The sequence below is a fragment of the Taeniopygia guttata genome, chromosome 7 (genome assembly GCF_048771995.1).
Source record: "Taeniopygia guttata chromosome 7, bTaeGut7.mat, whole genome shotgun sequence".
Classification (NCBI taxonomy): domain Eukaryota; kingdom Metazoa; phylum Chordata; class Aves; order Passeriformes; family Estrildidae; genus Taeniopygia; species Taeniopygia guttata.
Window position 1 is genome coordinate 4,865,899 of NC_133032.1, and position 16,928 is coordinate 4,882,826.

Genomic DNA, 16,928 nt, shown 5'->3' on the forward strand with positions numbered 1-16,928 from the left:
TTGTCATGATGTTCTCATTGCCTGCAAAGAGGAAAAGGCTTTACAGTATCTGAAGTTTGCAATATAAAAAATTCTGCTTTTCACAGAAGTTGCCCATGCAGCACTTAAGATGAATGTCCTGCATAAATTTCCATTTAAAGCAAAGCAGAGTTTTACCCCTCCCACTTTAATAGATTTTGTTCCCTGTGAAAAGGTGAAGCTTCCCAGAATTAGCATCTCCTTTCTCTGCTTTTTTGGGTACTTTTCTGTGTCGTGGAAACACTGCAGCAGCCAGAGCAACTCTGTTTAGCTGAAAGCACCAGACATCCACTGGCTTCTCTTATTCTTGTCACCAAGCAGCTTGGAGAGCCAGGACACACCACTTTCTATTAGTGTGGCCCTCTTCATACCTGAACATCTTGGAAAGCAGCAGGAGCTGCAAGATAAAGCTCCTCAAAAACCCAGTTAACTTATCACTGATGGTTGTGGTAAAAGTTTCTTCAGTCATTTCCATACTAGAAACTGGGGAATACTGTGTTTTGCAGCGTTTGTGGACTGAGAAGCTGGGAAAAGGCTGTGTTATGTATGAGAAATAAAATCCCAGTCACAAAAGGAACCGGGTGTGCTGTTTGACAGATGGCTGGATATGAACCAGCCCATGCCCAGATGGCCAAGAAGGCCAGTGCCGTCCTGGCTTGTATCAGCAATAGTGTGGCCACAGGACCAGAGCAGTGACTGACCTTGTGCTGGGCACTGATGGAGCATCTCAATTCCGTGCTTATTTTTGGGCCCATCACGACAATAAAGGTGCTGGAGCGTGTCCAGAGAAGGGAACAGAGCTGGGGAAGGTCGTCCTGGAGAAAAGGAGGGTCGGGGTGGGCCTTACGGCTCTCTACAACGCCCTGACAGGAGCTTGTAGCCAGGCAGGTTCTTCTCCCAGGTTACGAGCGACAGAATAAGAAGAAGTGGCCACAAGGGTTGAAATAGAACATTGGGAAAAATTCCTTCACAGAAAGGGTGGTCGAGCATTGGAGTGGGTTGCCGGGGGAGACGGTGGAAGCGTGCAAGAACCGTGTGGATGTGGCGCTGGGCGCACGGTTTAGCGGCGGCCTTGGCAGCGCCGCGTCCTCCACGCCGCCCGCCTCAGCGCCTGGCCCCGCCCCTCGCGGTGCCGCGCCCAATCAGAAGCGCTCTCTGCTGCCTTCCGCCCACTCCGCTCGCCCATTGGCGGAGGCTGCTCCTCCGGCGCTGCCTCCATGGCGACGCGGCGGACGGGCACTCCAAGATGGCCGCCGAGCCGGGCGGCGGGCGCAACCTGCCCACCCATTGCTGCCGCCCACCGCTTGCCGCCTTCACCGCCGGGCTCCTGCTGCTCCTGACGCTGCCTCCCTCCGCCTCCTCCTCCTGTGACCACCGCGTACCCAGCGGCGACCAGGTGGGGTGACCGAGGGTCTTCAGGCGGCTGCGAGGGGTGTTGAGAGGCTCCCTTGCTGGCCGCTCCCCCTGTGGGATCCGTCCCTTCTCGGTTTTCCCGGCCGGGCTGTGCCGGGTCTGGCCCCGCCGCCCCGGCTGTGGGTGCTAACGACGGCGGGCTGGAGCATCGCACTGCGGCAGGAAGGGTCGGGAAGGGCTGGAGGGGCTGACACCGCGCGGTGCTGCCGGGCAGGAGGAGCCGAAGGCCGCGGGTGCTGTGTCGGTCCGGGTGAGCTGCCTCATCCCGCCCGTGCCTCTCCCTGCCAGGTCGTCTATCAAGTTCCTCTAAAGGAAAATCACGTCTCGAAGAGAAACGTGGATCAACAGCTAAGAATTAAGATTGTCTATGACAGAAGCGTTGAGGAGTGAGTATAATCGTGTGGCAGATTTTTTTTTCCTATGGCTGAGAATGGAAACCTTGTGAACTAAAGCTCGTTTGTTTTGTTTTTTAAATGCAGTTTGCTGCCTGAGAAAAGACACCTTATAAAGGTATGTTATATTGGCTTCCTCTTTTTGTTTGTTTGTAACATAGATGAAATTAAGTTTAAGGCCAGTTTTACTAAAACCTTAAATGCCACCAATTTAGTATTCCTCTAGTCCAGAAAACCAAAGCATTGTGTATACATTATACCTTCATAAAAAATAATTCCAGAGCTCTGCTGCATGGTGTTTGCTATATCCCAAGGTGCTAAAGGATCAGTGAGAAATGTGTATATAATTTTTAAAAGCCTCTTTGGATTGTGCATTTTAATTAATACTGGTTTCCTTCCCATTTTCTCATTCCAGTAACATATGGGAATACTGAAACAAAGTATTTCATAAATATGTTCATAATAATTGAACTTGTTAGCGAGTCAGGCTTTCCCCTATTGAGCTATACTACAATATCTAGCAAGTTTCATGTAACTTGGTGGTTAATGCCTTTGGAGTGAAGTGTGTCTGCACTGCTACTGGGTGACTCTGATTTTTGTCCTTTTCAGAACAAACTCTTCCCACAAGCTATATCTTATTTGGAGAAGACATTTCAAGTGCGCAAATCTGCCGGTGCTATATTGCTAAGCAGGTGTGTGGAAGTCTGCTGAAAATCACTTGCTATATTTGATATTTAACACTGTGCTGCATAGCCTTTAAGAGAAGATTAGAGTGTAAGGAGCGCCCTGCTGAATCAGATCAGTGACCCATCTGATCCAGTGGCAGTGCCAATCTTCCAAGAGCAACACCTGCATTTGTTGTATCAGAGGTATTCAAAGCTATACATGCTGCCAGTTCTCTTTTATGTGTACTCCCATTTATGAACTTGGTTCTAATCTCTCTTTGAGCCTGTGGATGCTCCAGTAACAACTGGAAGCATTATGTCTTCTCTGGTGAGGTAATTAACAATTTTCACTGTGGACATTATATCAAGTACCAACAGAGTGCTGTAAGACTATTCTATAGTTCTCCTTTAATAATAAAAGTATTGACTGTCTGATGTTTCATTGAAGGCAATGTGTGACAAACCAATATTTAAGGAGGAAAGCTGATCCCCACAGATATTGCCAAAAAGCCTGTGCAGACCATACAAGGTGTGGGCCAGTTATAGTTCCTGAGAAACACCTCCAGGTAAGCTCAGCTGTCCAAGTTTTTCTTAATCTTTGAAATATTACTGTTTACGGTAATTAATGAAAAAGTGAACATTGGTAATTGTGCATAAGTGACATGTTTGCTGGAGATCACTAAGTCTGAATGAAAGAACAGAAAAACTTAACTGAGTGTGAGTTTCTGTAGTTTACATTGCTGAATCCAAACTCAAATAAAAAAACTGGAATTGGTTACTGTCTTCTGAGCCTGTGTTCTAATGGCCTGTACTGAGAGGATTAGATTTGGAGATTGTTAAATTGCCATTAGTCACTTTGTTATTCAACTTGCTCAATGAGTTGGAATTTCACAGAGTTAATAGTTGGTTTTTGAAGACCTTGTTTGAAAGGTGATTCACTGACTGAGGAGCATGGTGCAAGAAATGCTTCAGACTTGTTTTTTTTCTTGATTCAACTACAGTATGTGATCAATAGATTTCTGGTTTTCTTTCTTTAACTTGGAAGTTTCAAGTGTATCATTAAAAACATAGATTACATGAGAAATGCTATTGCTACTTATGTATATTGGTTTTGTGGGCCAAAATTTTTTTTTTCATTTATAGGAAACAGAGGGTGCTAATTCTGGGAAGCTTGACAGGCTTTTTTTGTTTGTTTTTTTTAAAGCTGCCACCTTCCTCGTGTCTAATAAATCATAAGAGCTAGTCATTTGAAAGTTATTCCTTGGTTTTGGTTTTGTTTGCTGTTCTTCACAGGGTGTTTTCTTATCTTCTGCTGTCTCACAGTAGGATTTATTGTTGACTTTAAGCTAATTGAATTGTGTTATGCAAATTTTGGTCATAAGTGAAGTATTTTAATTGTTCCCTTTGACCACTGTAAGCAATGCAGGGTGTACAATGACAGTGACTGGCACCGAAGGCCCATGGGCTCACCCGAACAGGAAGGGGTTCGAGATGCTGACTTTGTGCTCTACGTTAGTGCTCTCACTACTGACAGGTGTGGCCATGAAAATATCATTGCATATGCAGCCTACTGCCAACTGGAAGCTGAAATGGACAGGCAAGTATTCCCTCTGTTGCAAACTCTCTTTTTAATTAAATTTTCAAGTTTTTTGATTGTTCAGATGTGGAATTTAATTGTTTGCCTTTGCTGTATAACCAAGTAGGCGCCATCATGGACAAGCACTGCATTTATGTAGAATCACAAACCCATCAAATAGTGTTTAACTTGCAAAGTTGAGGTACAGGACTCAAAGCTGATCCTCCACTGTTAATACCTGAACTTTTTCTCAAGATCCTCTTTCTCTTAGGATGAATGTCATGATTTCACAAACTTAAAGAATGCAAGTTCCTGCTTATATTTTGTTTCCATTTCAGTTTTAGTCACTGTCACAGTCTTTGTACCTCCCTAGGATCTTACCTAAAATTCAGGTCCCTTGCACTATTGTCACTGACACCTATGTAGAATACTGAATATAGAGATTGACTGACCCCATCCCACCCCTCCCCATCTCAACAGTAAACTCGTCACTGTGGCGTTAACAGATATTTATAGATTATTGGGAGGGGCATATTTTTACATTAGTCTGTATCTTCTTTAAATCTTCTGCTGCTTCAAAGTGAATAATGATTTGAATTTTGTAGTATTTTACCAAAAAACATTTAACTTTAAAACTGTCTTCCAGGCCAATAGCAGGATATGCTAACTTGTGTCCAAACATGATTTCAACGCAAGCTCAGGAATTTGTTGGCATGTTGTCTACAGTGAAGCATGAGATAATCCATGCATTGGTAAGGGTTGATAAAGCATTACCCTGAAATGGGTGCCTTCTTGCTCACATGCCTCCAGCTTGTTGCCAAGAGAAGGATGTTTGGTGGAGGAAAGCTCTTGCTTTGCCTCCTTCAATTTGTGTTAATAGCCTAGGCATGTTGTACTTCCAGTGTGTCTCTGGTGGGTGTGGGGACTCTTTCACGGTGTTTGTATATGAATGTCTTACCAAAGGTTTCTATGTGCTTGTTTTTTGACTTGAAGGGTTTCTCTGCTGGATTGTTTGCATTTTATCGTGATGATGATGGAAAACCTTTGACACCAAGATATGCAGATGGACTTCCTCCTTTTAATGAGAGGTATGTTTTTGGACCTCTTGGTACTACCACTGAAGGATGTTTCCATGTTGCTTTTTTTGGATGTATTCTTGCCTGTTAAAAATCCAAGTTCATTCCGTTATTAGAGTGACTTTCCTTTATAATGTTCAAACAGTGGTGTGTGGTGACTCTCTAGTCTTTATTTATATAGAATTATTAAAATCTTTATTGTTACATTACCATTAAGCACTTATATTATCCACATATACTATAAACTAATACAGGATTTCATTCATCAGAAGGCTGGAAGTTAAGCCTTAACATTATCCATACTGTCTAATGTCAGTGCAGATCATTTTAAAGCTTTATAGTTATGCAGAATGGGCAATGTTTGTAATCTGCTATGTGAATTTTCTGATTTGCTGCAGAATGAGCAGTTTGCATTCTTTTTTAGTTGGTATTGTAGGTCTTCTTCTAGGAGGTGGAAGGGTAGAGGTTTTTTTTTACAATAGCAATACTGAGGGGTTTTATTTAATTTCTTACATTTTTGGTAAATGTAGAAAATGCACCTTGAGTCTATAACTAATCTTACTTTGCCTTGTTAAATCAGTTGTGTGTACAATAAACACATCTTTAAAAGGAGAAATGCTGCATAATGAAATTCTTAAATGGAGAAAGCATGAGGGAGTATAGAGATTGTCCATGATTCTGTTTCTTATGGAGATAAATCTTTGCACAGTAACATGTTTTTGTGGGAAGGACTTGTAACCAAACCTTCTCCTTACAGCCTAGGTTTGTATCAGTGGAGCAATAAAGTTGTTCATAAAGCAGTGAGGCTGTGGGACATACGTGGTGGCAAAATGCTGCGCCATGCTGTTCATCTTATGGTGACACCACGGGTAGTCGTAAGTGTGCATTACCTTTCCAGCTTTGTATGCCGAGGTTGCCGGAACATTCTTGAGTCATAAGTATTTCTTATCCTTGAAGAAGTAATAGCCTAGCACTGAATACCCTTCCCTGAAAATGTGGCCCAAAGCCTGTGCCATTAACACTGTGTAATTGAGAGGGTGTAGCTTAAGTAGAAAATGTGGACAGACAGTATGAAATAAATAAATTTATATAGTAAGAGAAAATGAAGGGACTGGAAGGTTAAGCAAAACGGATGTTGAAGAAATTCCTTAATCCTGCTCTTTAGATGTTTTTCTACAGACTTAAGGCATCTCCTGCTCCTTTAATATTAATATTTTGTCATGTTTAAAAATAAATTCCACAAGGATTTTTGGAAGTCTTTCTTGCTTCCCATGCTTCAGACTATGTCTTTGTGCTCCCATATGCTCAAGTGTTAACAAATTGGATTTGGAAATAAGTCATAGTGTTAATCGCATTTGGCCACAAATAATCTTTTTGTTTTAAATCTAAGACAGTATATAGAGCAAACATGGATTAATTACCTCTGGTTCTGCTCATTTATTTCAAGGAGATGAGTAGATAGTGTGAAAGCCTTGCTGTTGGGGTGCTTGCGTAGTCAGCCTCTGAGTAGAAAAAAAAGTGTAGAAAAATAAATGCTGAAATACTTTTAATAGGTAATTCTAGAGCATTAGGACTGCATGTGGATATCCATCTCAGTATCTTGAGAGTTGTGTTGAAATGTTTTCTTTCTAGGAAGAAGCCCGAAAACATTTTAATTGTCCAATTCTAGAGGGAATGGAGCTTGAAAATCAAGGTGGCGTGGGTACTGAGCTCAATCACTGGGAGAAGAGATTGTTGGAGGTTTGTGTTAATAGTAGGAATGGAAGGGAATGTGGAAATGTCTGCTCCTTGTGCCTTGATTTTTAGGTTTATGGTGGTACCTACTGGAGCCTTGAAAATGCAGGAGTATCAAACCTCATTGAATTGCATCACAAATAGTATTTCACACTTAAATATTTAAAAGTCCAATTTCTAGATACATCTGTCATTTGGCCTTCTTGCTAAGTGTCAGAGTATGAGATCAAGTTACCCTTTTGAGAAGGTTTCCTCCCATTTTGGGGCAAAGGGGGTATTCCTTTGAGTAAATTGAATTTTGTTGCCCACTGCCTCTTAAATACTTCATCCTTCTATTTATTACCTTGACTTCATGTTTTTTCATGTCCTCTGGCTTTAGCTTTTGCCATGGCTCCTCCAGAACCCTGTCTGACCAAGGAAACACTGACTTCCCTCTTAAACATTTAAGCTAATTTTTATTTGTAACTTAACACTGTGTGATATTTTCGGCAGAGTTACATTGTCGAGTCATTGTTTTATGTAAACAAGAAGAGAAATGCTTCAGGACAATCTTTTTATGAAGGAGTATGGGATTTGATTGTCAATAGTAAAAAGAGAACAGAAATAAAATGCTTTTTCCTAAGAAGCATTTTCTTACAATAATGATTTTGGGTGGCTTACCAATCATAACTGGTAACTTTCAGAATGAAGCAATGACTGGATCCCACACTCAGAACCGAGTCTTTTCCAGGATCACCTTAGCATTAATGGAAGACACAGGGTAAGATTTGAGAATGGGAGGGTGGGTTTTGGGTTCATTTGCGTTTGGTTTGCATTTTACTTGATTTTATTTCAAATTGATGCCCTTGTACTTATCCCTCTGCAGCAGACTAGATTATCAGCATAATTAGCTTTACATTAGATAAGGACTCATACCTTGTATGTTACTTTTTCTTCATGTGTTTTAAAACCCATTTTTAATCTTGCCTTAAAAAGCCAGGCATTGCAATCTAAAGTGCTGTTTGTAGCATTTACTTTTTGTCTCAGTGTAAGTCTTCTTTCAATTGCATGCTATACATATTGATTATTTTTTTCAGCTCTTCATGCAGATAGAAAGTAGAAATTGTCAAAGGTTTCATTTTCTGTATGCATTGTTTCTTTGCAGATCACAAAATTTTCTTCTAGTTCGTTGTGACTTGAAAAATAGTGAAATCATAATGTGTTTTCCTATAGGCAGAAGGGGGTGCAGTTTCCCTTTTTCATAAGGAGGCAGTTTCCCTTTTTCCTTTGGAAAATCTTAAGGCATAATATGGAATTCCTTGAACTGCTGTTTTGTTAATCAGAACAGTAATTTTTGAAGTAGCAATATTCTCATTTCAAAATACCTTTACAGATGGTATAAAGCCAATTACAGCATGGCAGAGAAGTTAGACTGGGGACGCAATAAAGGCTGTGACTTTGTAATGAAGAGCTGCAAATTCTGGATTGATCAGAAGAGACAAAAGTAAGAATACAGTCTTTTTAAAAAAATTAAAAATAAAGAGGAAACACTGAGGCTTGTTTACATTTGTCCTTCAAATGTAACCCAGTAAAAAGACGTAGAGGTCAGCAGAAATGAAAAAGGAATGCTGCCCTGCATCCCACCCAGTTACAATAAATACAGAGGCAAACAGGGTGTAGAATGCATTTACACCATGAGAAGGCTTCATTTTAGGTAGGACAGGTAGGACTTAATCTAGAAGTGTTTGCCTTCTTATTTTGTCCCTTTTAATTGGGAATGCTGCCTGTGTCATTTTGCATTACTGGACTGTACTTAAAGCAGCTGAAGGAGATAGCGTCTTCAAAATACAGTCTGCCTCGTTTGTTCCTTACAACCTTGTTTGTTCTTTACAATCCTCAAACATTTCTAGGACACAGCTGCATAGTGGCCCTGTTTTGCTTGTATGTTTTGTTCTTTAAAGTTTACAAAGAAGTGTCATTAAAACTAAATAGGTGGATGCATTGTAACTTTGTTTACTGGCTAGATATTCTTTAAATCAGAAAAGGTCAAAACCAGACAAATAAGAAAAACTAACCTCCAGAGGAGTGCTTCTTTGTGTGATTTACTGAGTCTAGGGGAGAATTGGAACAAACAGTCTTGACAGGTTGCTTATGTAAAGCAGTTTAATTGATCTGATGTGATTTTTATTCTGTTTTTTTTGTTGTTGTTGTTGTTTTTGAGGAAGCAATTAATCAGTCCATACTGCGACACTTTGAGGAGTAATCCTTTGCAGTTAACCTGCAGACAGGACCAAAGAGCAGTAGCAGTGTGCAACTTGCAGAAGTTTCCAAAGCAGTTACCTCAGGAATATCAGGTATAATGGATCCTACTTTAAAAATAACTGAAGTGTTTTCATTGTTGAGCTTTGCAGCCTGATGATTGTATTTGTTTTAGTTTTGTTTCTTCTGAACCATAAGATGACAGTAGATACTGTGAAAAATATCTACCTAGTTTATTACTAGGAGTTGGAAGACTGATAAAAACCCCTTGTGATGTCAATAAAAGAAAATTATGTTGCTTGGCTATCTAGCCAAATACCAGATAGAAATATTATTGTGTAACAGAAATCCCCCAAAATGTCTTGTCTGAGGGATTTCTTCCCCCAGTAGTCTGCCCTTTTTTACTGCACACTAGGAAATCTGTTCTGTTTACATCCCAAATAATGTAATTATTGCAAAGAGGGGAATCAGGGGCAGAAGCTGGGAGTGATACACGCAGATATGAATCTCTGCATTATTTATGTATTCTTAAATACTTCTGGCTCATGTGGTTCATGGGTATTGTAAGGTGCTGTTAATAGCATTCCTGAGCAGTAACAGCTGATGTTCTTGCAGCTGTAGTGATTTGGTCTATTTAAAAAAAAGCTGTACACTTGCCTTTGCACAAACTGCCTCACTACTGTATTTTGTTTTGCAGTACTTTGACAATCTTAATGGGGTACCAGCAGAAGAATTGCCTTACTATGGTGGCTCAGTAGAAATTGCTGATTACTGTCCCTTTAGTCAGGAATTCAGCTGGCATTTAAGTGGTGAATTTCAACGCAGTTCAGACTGTAGAATAATTGAAAACCAGCCAGGTCAGTATTTAGGACTTCAGGGTGGTATTGCAGAGATTGGATTTGTTAACTTGGAATGGATTTGCTGCATATTCAAACTAATTGCATGTGAATTTTTTCACTCGTGAAGTTTCACACTACCAACTGTGTAAACACTGTGCTGTGGTAAGAAGAATAACACAACTATTGTGTACACCTGAGGCAAACTCACATATCTAATGCAGGAATTGCATAAGGAGTGAACAGACACTTACCCCGGATGACCCAAATACAAGACAAAGAATGGGGATGGGGAGAGGGTTGTTTATTGAGTCTCTGAAACGTGATTGCACTTTTCACCTTCATAGGCTTTTTGTTCAAGGCCAGGGTCTTTGTGAGTTACCAGAACCTGGGCTTGTCTCCTAGTGTAATGCATGAAAGTTCAGTATTGCAGAGCTCCAGAATGCTGTAGGATATTACCTGCCTGTGCACTTGTCTCAAAAAAAAAAAAAACACTCTCTGCCCTCAAACCAACAATCACAAGTGGTTATGTTTCCCTGAGGGCAAACATAACCACTTTTTGATGGAAAGTGCTTGCTCCTTGTGGGTTTTTTGTGGTTAGTTGATTTTTTTGTTTGTTTCTTAAATCTTGTATTTCTTCCCATGTTATTTTCAAGACTGTATAATTCCCAAATTGATAATAGTTCAGGGTCTGAAATATTCCAAAAGTAAACCTTGAATTGCATATGGGGACATTGATTAGATAGCCTTTTAAATCGATATGGGCTTTCTGTTCCTCTGGTTAACTTGTAATATTCCTTCTACCTTAGATCCTACCAAAAACTATGGTGCAGAGAAATATGGACCAAACTCTGTATGTCTTATTCAGAAATCTGCTTTTGTTATGGAACAGTGCAGGAGGAAACTCAGTTACCCTGACTGGGGTAGTGGATGTTATCAAGTAAGTATTTGTTGGATTTTTGGTGGGTTTTCTCCTTTAATAACCCTAAAGGGAATAGTCAGACTTAAAATTTAGGTTGTGACTTTGCACCTGCACACTGGACGTTATAATCTATAGATCATATAACATACTTCGAAAACAATCTTCCAACCATAAGCCTGTAATTTAAATAGTTAAGTGTGTGACTGCTGGGATGGCTTCCAGTCTCACTGGGGACATAATCTGTCTTACCCCATGACGCTTTATCCTCATCTAAGAAGGGATACTTCCATGAAATGTTCTGTTGTTGAAGCTTAATATTAATTAGTCACTCTGATTTTTCAGAGGTGGAAAGCGCTGTGTCACTTCTCATTTTCTTTGGGACTATCTCACTAAGTGTGTCACATTCAGTAACCTCACAATTCTGCAAAAATGGTCATTAGCAGAAGCCAAGTTTTATTCATTCTCAACTGGTGATCTGCATAATTGCACAAAAAGAGTATAATCGGTGCTTTGAAGCATTCCTGAATCTTGTAGTTGCTCGGATTGCATTAAAATACTTGCAGTTAATCTGTGCTTCTGATAAGTCACTGTAGGTGCACAGTTTGTGGTGACTGGGAGTGGGGCTGTGGCCCAGCCTCATCCCTAGTGGGCACAGCTGTGAGAAGCAGGTGAGCAGCACTGACAGCAATGAGCCATGGAGTGCCCAGGGGCACTGACCAACCACCAAAGGGAACAGAGGGCACACAGGTGCCATGCATGAACATGAGGTTATAAAAGGTCGGGCTAAAGAACAAGAAGGGAAGATGCTTGAAGACTTCTGAAGTGGTCTGGTGTTATTCTCTATGGGTTGAAGCTTTCTGAAATTGTGTGATGATACTCGTGTGTATCATGGCTGTCTCAACTGTGACATATGCTACAACAAATCATAATACAGACTTAATTCTTACCCTTTTGTTTTAAGGTTTCTTGTTCTCCACAAGGGCTGCATGTGTGGGTCAAGGACACTGTGTACTTGTGCAGCCGCTCGGGCCAGGTGTTGACTGTGAGCATTCAGATGAATGGCTGGATACACGTTGGCAACCTGATTTGCCCAGCCTGTTCGAATTTCTGTGACTCCTGTCCCCCAGAGAGGGATCCTCCAGCTTCCAACTTAACAAGAGCTGCACCCATTGGTAGGTTGCCTTTTTTGCTGAAGTGAAACTTCAGTATTAAATATCTGAAAACATCAAAGCTTTGTGTCAGCTCTGACTGTCAGGAAGAGGAAAGGAAGGCTATGGCTATTTTAAGATCCCAGGTGTAGGAGGTAAAGGAAAATAGTGAAGGTGCCCTGTGTTTTGCTGTGTAGACGTGCAGAATAGTGACTAACACAGGAGAAATGCATCTGAAACATAACGCCTTCGTTTGGGGTCTCCTTCTGGTTATCATCCCAGAAATCTAACTTTAGCCTGGGAATTTATCAGGAAATCTAACCTGTGTTTTGAAGGCCATATTGTTACTATAATCTTAAAAATTATCACCTTGGTGGGAAGTTCTCACTTGTACAACTTCCTATTGATAATGTTCATGTTATAATGCAGAAAGATCAGAGTCGATTTTCTTTTTGAGGAAGGCAAAAAGCTAAATTCACTAAATACCAGTTAATGCTTTGTCAAAAAGTTTTTTTTAACTTTTTAGTGGTTTTTAGTGTTCTCTTTGTTATTTTATCTTGTCTTTAAATGTGAAATTTATAATTTCTTTTTAATTTTTTTTTTAATTTTAGACTTATGCTCCTGCTCATCTAGCCTGGTTGTAACCCTTTGGCTGCTGGTGGCCAACTTAGTTCGCCTGCTAACAGGATTGTTTCTCTGCGCATAGACTTGAGCTTGGGGCAAGAAGTTTTGAGATAATACCCATCCTGCTGCGCTCCTTGCTGTGGAGCACAGGGGCTCTGTCTCAGCAGGCAGCTCTCTCCTGCTGAACCTCATCTCCCCTGGCAAGTATTGCTGCACACAGTAGTCAGGGAGGTGCTGACAAAAACAGGCAGAGTTTTGAGAGGAGGAAAATTTACCTTGTCATCTCAATAAGTGCCAGTATTTTCCTGAATTGCAACCTGAATTGCAATGGTTTTTTTGACGCAGTAACAAGATCCACTTTGCCAACTGTGTTAAACTACCTGGAAGCTCAGTCAAGATTTGAAATGAGAACTTTTCTGTAATAGAACTGAGGGCTGTTTTTTTGGTTTTTTTTTTGTTATGTCTATTGTGTGATTAGTAGCAAAGCATCCTCAAACTGGAAATATACCTCAGTGGTTTATTCAAAAGCCATGTAAAAATCAGTTGTCATCACTGCTGATAACCAAGGCCTAAAGAGGTTGGTAATTTGTTTGCTTTGTTAATTCTTACTATTTATGGGGGAGGAAAGAATGTAAGTGAATAAACCAGTGGTAGGCAGATGCCTCCACAACTGTATTCTGCAGCTTTGAGCCCCCTCAGAATTCATACTAGGTAAAGCAGCTAATTCTTGGGGTTCATTGCATCTTCCTACATGCACAAAATGGAATTTCAGACTGGTAACCAGGACAACTGTCTAGAAATCCCAATTTCATTTAGCGTGTGCCTGTTCTACTGTGAAATTTAATATCTCACATTTAAATATCCTCTAGAGTTTGCTAGGCAAATGCATTTCAGTACTGATACTCAGACTGTAAATTTGGGATAGGATTTATGATGATTTCTTATTTCATTGGTTTGTTTCTGAAATAATGACATTATTGTTTTAAAACTAGTATGAACATTACTACAGATGTTCTCGCTTCTTGTTGAAAAGCAAACCAGTAGCAATGGCAGCTATAATCTTACAGGATCATACTGATGTCTCTAGACCAAAAACTATATTGAATGTGTAAGGGAAGCCTAATCTGTTGGTTTTTTTACTTCTCTACTCTTTTTGGACATGTAAGTACTATGGATTATTTGAGTATTTGTAGTAAGATGAGAATCGGATGGTTTGAGCCACATGAGGGCACCCCTTGCTACAAAATTAATCACTTGATGACAAAATAGGTAAGAGGAAGGAAATGAGTAAAATCAGTCAAGGTAAGGACAGCTGCTGTATAGGACCCTTGTAAGGATGTTTCTATTTATTTCTATAATGTGTAACAAATAATCCTGTTCAGAGGTAAAGAAACTCTTTGTGGTTCAATCCACTGTCTGTCCTTTTAGGACAATTTTCACTCCTGGAAAAGTGTTAAATTTAAGGGAGCAGGCATGTCCATTGCACTAAAAAATGCAGATACAGGGAGAAAGATTATACTCTGCTTCTTAAATGTTCTGTGCTATTATAATTGTCAGTGACTGGATCCCTTTTGTAAATGAAGGTAGGGAGATGGAGTAAATCTTTAACTGCAATTATACTATTATAATAGGACTTCCATCATGATTGTAAGAAATTCTTTGTGCCTACTGGACTTGATTTTCTTTTTTGTGGTTGTGGTTTTTTTTTTTTTGGTTTTTTTTTTATTATTATTACAGGAAACTGTTATGACACTGCTGAGGCAAATAAGGTGCTACTTTAAGCTGTCTAAAGACATCATAGTTGAGAGCACCTTGCACTGGGCTAGTTCTCCTTCTTAACTGCAGATTAAGCTTGCTATGAATTACACAAGGCCTAGACTAGCCTTAAATCAGTGTCTCAGAGAAGCAATACAAGGCAGGACTCAAATGCTTTAAAATTGTACAAACTGAATTATTAAACACTCAGATTGATAAGTGAACACTATTTTAATATATCCACAAAACAGTAAATGTAAACTGATACCTAGAAAACATAAAGGTTTGAGAATACATCTTAGGTCCCAGAGGTTGATATTTGTATTTTTGTCTGTTGTGCAATAATACAGTTGAAATGGTATCACTTAACAGCAATGCTTTTGATACTTGAAAAGAAATTACTGGTTATTTTTTCTTACTGTGAAATGTTTGCACTGTCTGAACTTTCTAGTTAACTTTATAACTGTTAAACTTTTTTAACTGGTGTTAATTTATTGTGCTCAGTATTTGATATGCTGGTCTCCTGTCTAAGTGTGAGATTTGTCATATTTAATTGAATATTTTTATCTTTTACACAGTTGTTTATCTTGAGGGCTTTTCTTCTTTTAATCTCTCTTCCTGAGAATTAATTGAAAGATGGGTTAGAAAGATGATGCTTACCTACTTCTGAATTGTATGCATGAAGTAAAGAAAGGGGATATAGTGCTTTGTGTTGAAAGGGAAAAATCTGTCAGCCTGTTGGAGCTCTTGTGGTCAGGTTCACCAGTACCTGCTGAGCAGCTGCATCAGTGAATCCAGTGAAGTAAAACTGCTACTGCCTTCATAATCTGGGATTTCAGTTGTAATTTCTTTATCATACAGCCCTTCAGCTGCCTGTGAACTGCAGAACTGGACGTGACTTTGGGGGGTCAGGTGTGGAAGGTACTTTAGTCAGAAAAATGCAACATCTTCTATCCCAGCAGTGGGTTAGCAGCTGCTAGCAGCTGTAGCCTGTGGGAACTGCCAGGAAATGTGTCAACTTAAAGTGGCAATGAACTGGTAGCTGTCATACAGAATATTTGAGTAAAGCTGACTTCCTCAGTTCTGTTTGTCTTTGCATTCAGCTTTTAGCATGCTGTGAACTTCCAGATCTTAACATGAATTAAGTAAAATCATGTCTCAGGTTTTTAAGAGTAAAATTACTACAGTAGGAAGCATAAGCCATTTTTGACTATAGAACAGTTAAAATTGTAGCTGAAGCAGATCAGCTATGTACCCTTAGGTGTAGTTTCTGCTATAAAATTCAGAATTCTTTTAAATAAATGCAAAGTTTGCTCTGTTAGGTGTCCTGACCACACGTGACCAGTCCTTCCTATTGCATCTCTTAAGTGTGAAAACTTAGAAATACAGCCCATTTAAGCCTTCAAATTTCCACCAGAGAAGACTGGGCATTAGGAGCCCTGGAAGTTGTGCTGAGATGCATGAGTTTGCTCATCTGTAACAGAAATGTTTTCAGTGTATAGTCCACAGTTTTAACTTCATATTATTTTAAAAATATTCCATGTTTGCTTAGGGAAGTAAATTAATCTTGCAGTCTTTTTTGGTCCCAGTAGTTAAAATCATTTCAATTAGAAGTTGAAGCAAGTTAATATTTTAGGAACACATTTTTTCTAGTGTTGCAATTAAGAGGAGGAAGGATAGCTTTTGGAGAATGCAGCAAGTAAAATCACATGGAAAAGCAGCAATTCATTCCTCCTGAAATGAGTAGAGGTCTTGGGATACAGTCACGGCCCTTGATGTAGGTTAATTACTGAATTATATCCCCCATTGACTGTCAGTCCAACGCAGCTCATTCTTTTTGCTGAGCTCTAATAAACTGGGGAGACTGATGTCTGAGGGCAGACATATCCACACTCACGTATGAGGCCAGCTGTTTTTAAATCTTCCTGTCCTGCAGATCTTTCTGCTGGTTGATACTCAGTAGAGAGGGAGGTGTACATCCTTCCCCAGATTTCCAAGGGCTGACTTTCAGCCAGCTGAGCAGCTCAAGGTGTTTTTCCCTGCAAGACTGAACCCCTGTTTTTAGCCTGCCTGCTTGCATGTATGTACTGAGGATCTGGGGCTGTTTGTGCATTGAACGACATGATCTTACAGGCTTCCAAAGTGCAAATGTTGCCTTTTTAATGTGAAGCTTACCTTGAGATAAAACAACTGTTTTGAGAGAACTGGCTGACCTTGAACATGTGTTTCCTATTTTGGTACAGAATGTAAATATAGAACTAACTATTTTACACAGATTTTGGCTGGACTGACATATAAGGGCTAATTTGTGTTATTTATGAAGTAAATATTTCCTTATTTTACTGTTTAAAAAGCTATGTCATGCAGCAGAAGAAAAAACTGTTTTTCAGTAAAATATCTGTAGAATATTAATTCTTGTCCTTTTCTTTGAGAGCTGATGATGATTAACTGCAAGAGTAAGAGCAATAAAGGACCACTATTACAACAGTCATTTATTTCATGAGAATGTTGAAAAATGAAATTCCATCAAG

General features: G+C 39.8%; 1 protein-coding gene across 1 annotated transcript; it reads left to right on the forward strand.

Annotated features, from left to right (window-relative positions):
* The first annotated feature begins 1,057 nt into the window (after positions 1 to 1,057).
* On the forward strand, positions 1,058 to 16,888 carry LMLN (leishmanolysin like peptidase). The gene is made up of 17 exons (XM_002189269.7): positions 1,058 to 1,414; positions 1,720 to 1,817; positions 1,911 to 1,941; positions 2,433 to 2,515; positions 2,937 to 3,054; positions 3,907 to 4,085; positions 4,711 to 4,816; positions 5,058 to 5,152; positions 5,898 to 6,015; positions 6,773 to 6,880; positions 7,558 to 7,634; positions 8,247 to 8,357; positions 9,075 to 9,207; positions 9,810 to 9,969; positions 10,758 to 10,888; positions 11,832 to 12,042; positions 12,630 to 16,888. Exons 1-17 carry the CDS (start codon positions 1,058 to 1,060, stop codon positions 12,722 to 12,724), a joined length of 2,211 nt encoding a protein of 736 aa, XP_002189305.3. The 3' UTR covers positions 12,725 to 16,888.
* The last annotated feature ends 40 nt before the right edge of the window (positions 16,889 to 16,928 follow it).

Excerpts from the sequence above, each read along its gene's own strand:
- LMLN (XM_002189269.7), top strand. The coding sequence starts at position 1,058 with ATGTGGCGCTGGGCGCACGGTTTAGCGGCGGCCTTGGCAGCGCCGCGT. Across the intron at positions 1,415-1,719 it reads GCGTACCCAGCGGCGACCAG|GTCGTCTATCAAGTTCCTCT; the intron begins GTGGGGTGACCG and ends TCTCCCTGCCAG. Across the intron at positions 1,818-1,910 it reads TATGACAGAAGCGTTGAGGA|TTTGCTGCCTGAGAAAAGAC; the intron begins GTGAGTATAATC and ends TTTTAAATGCAG.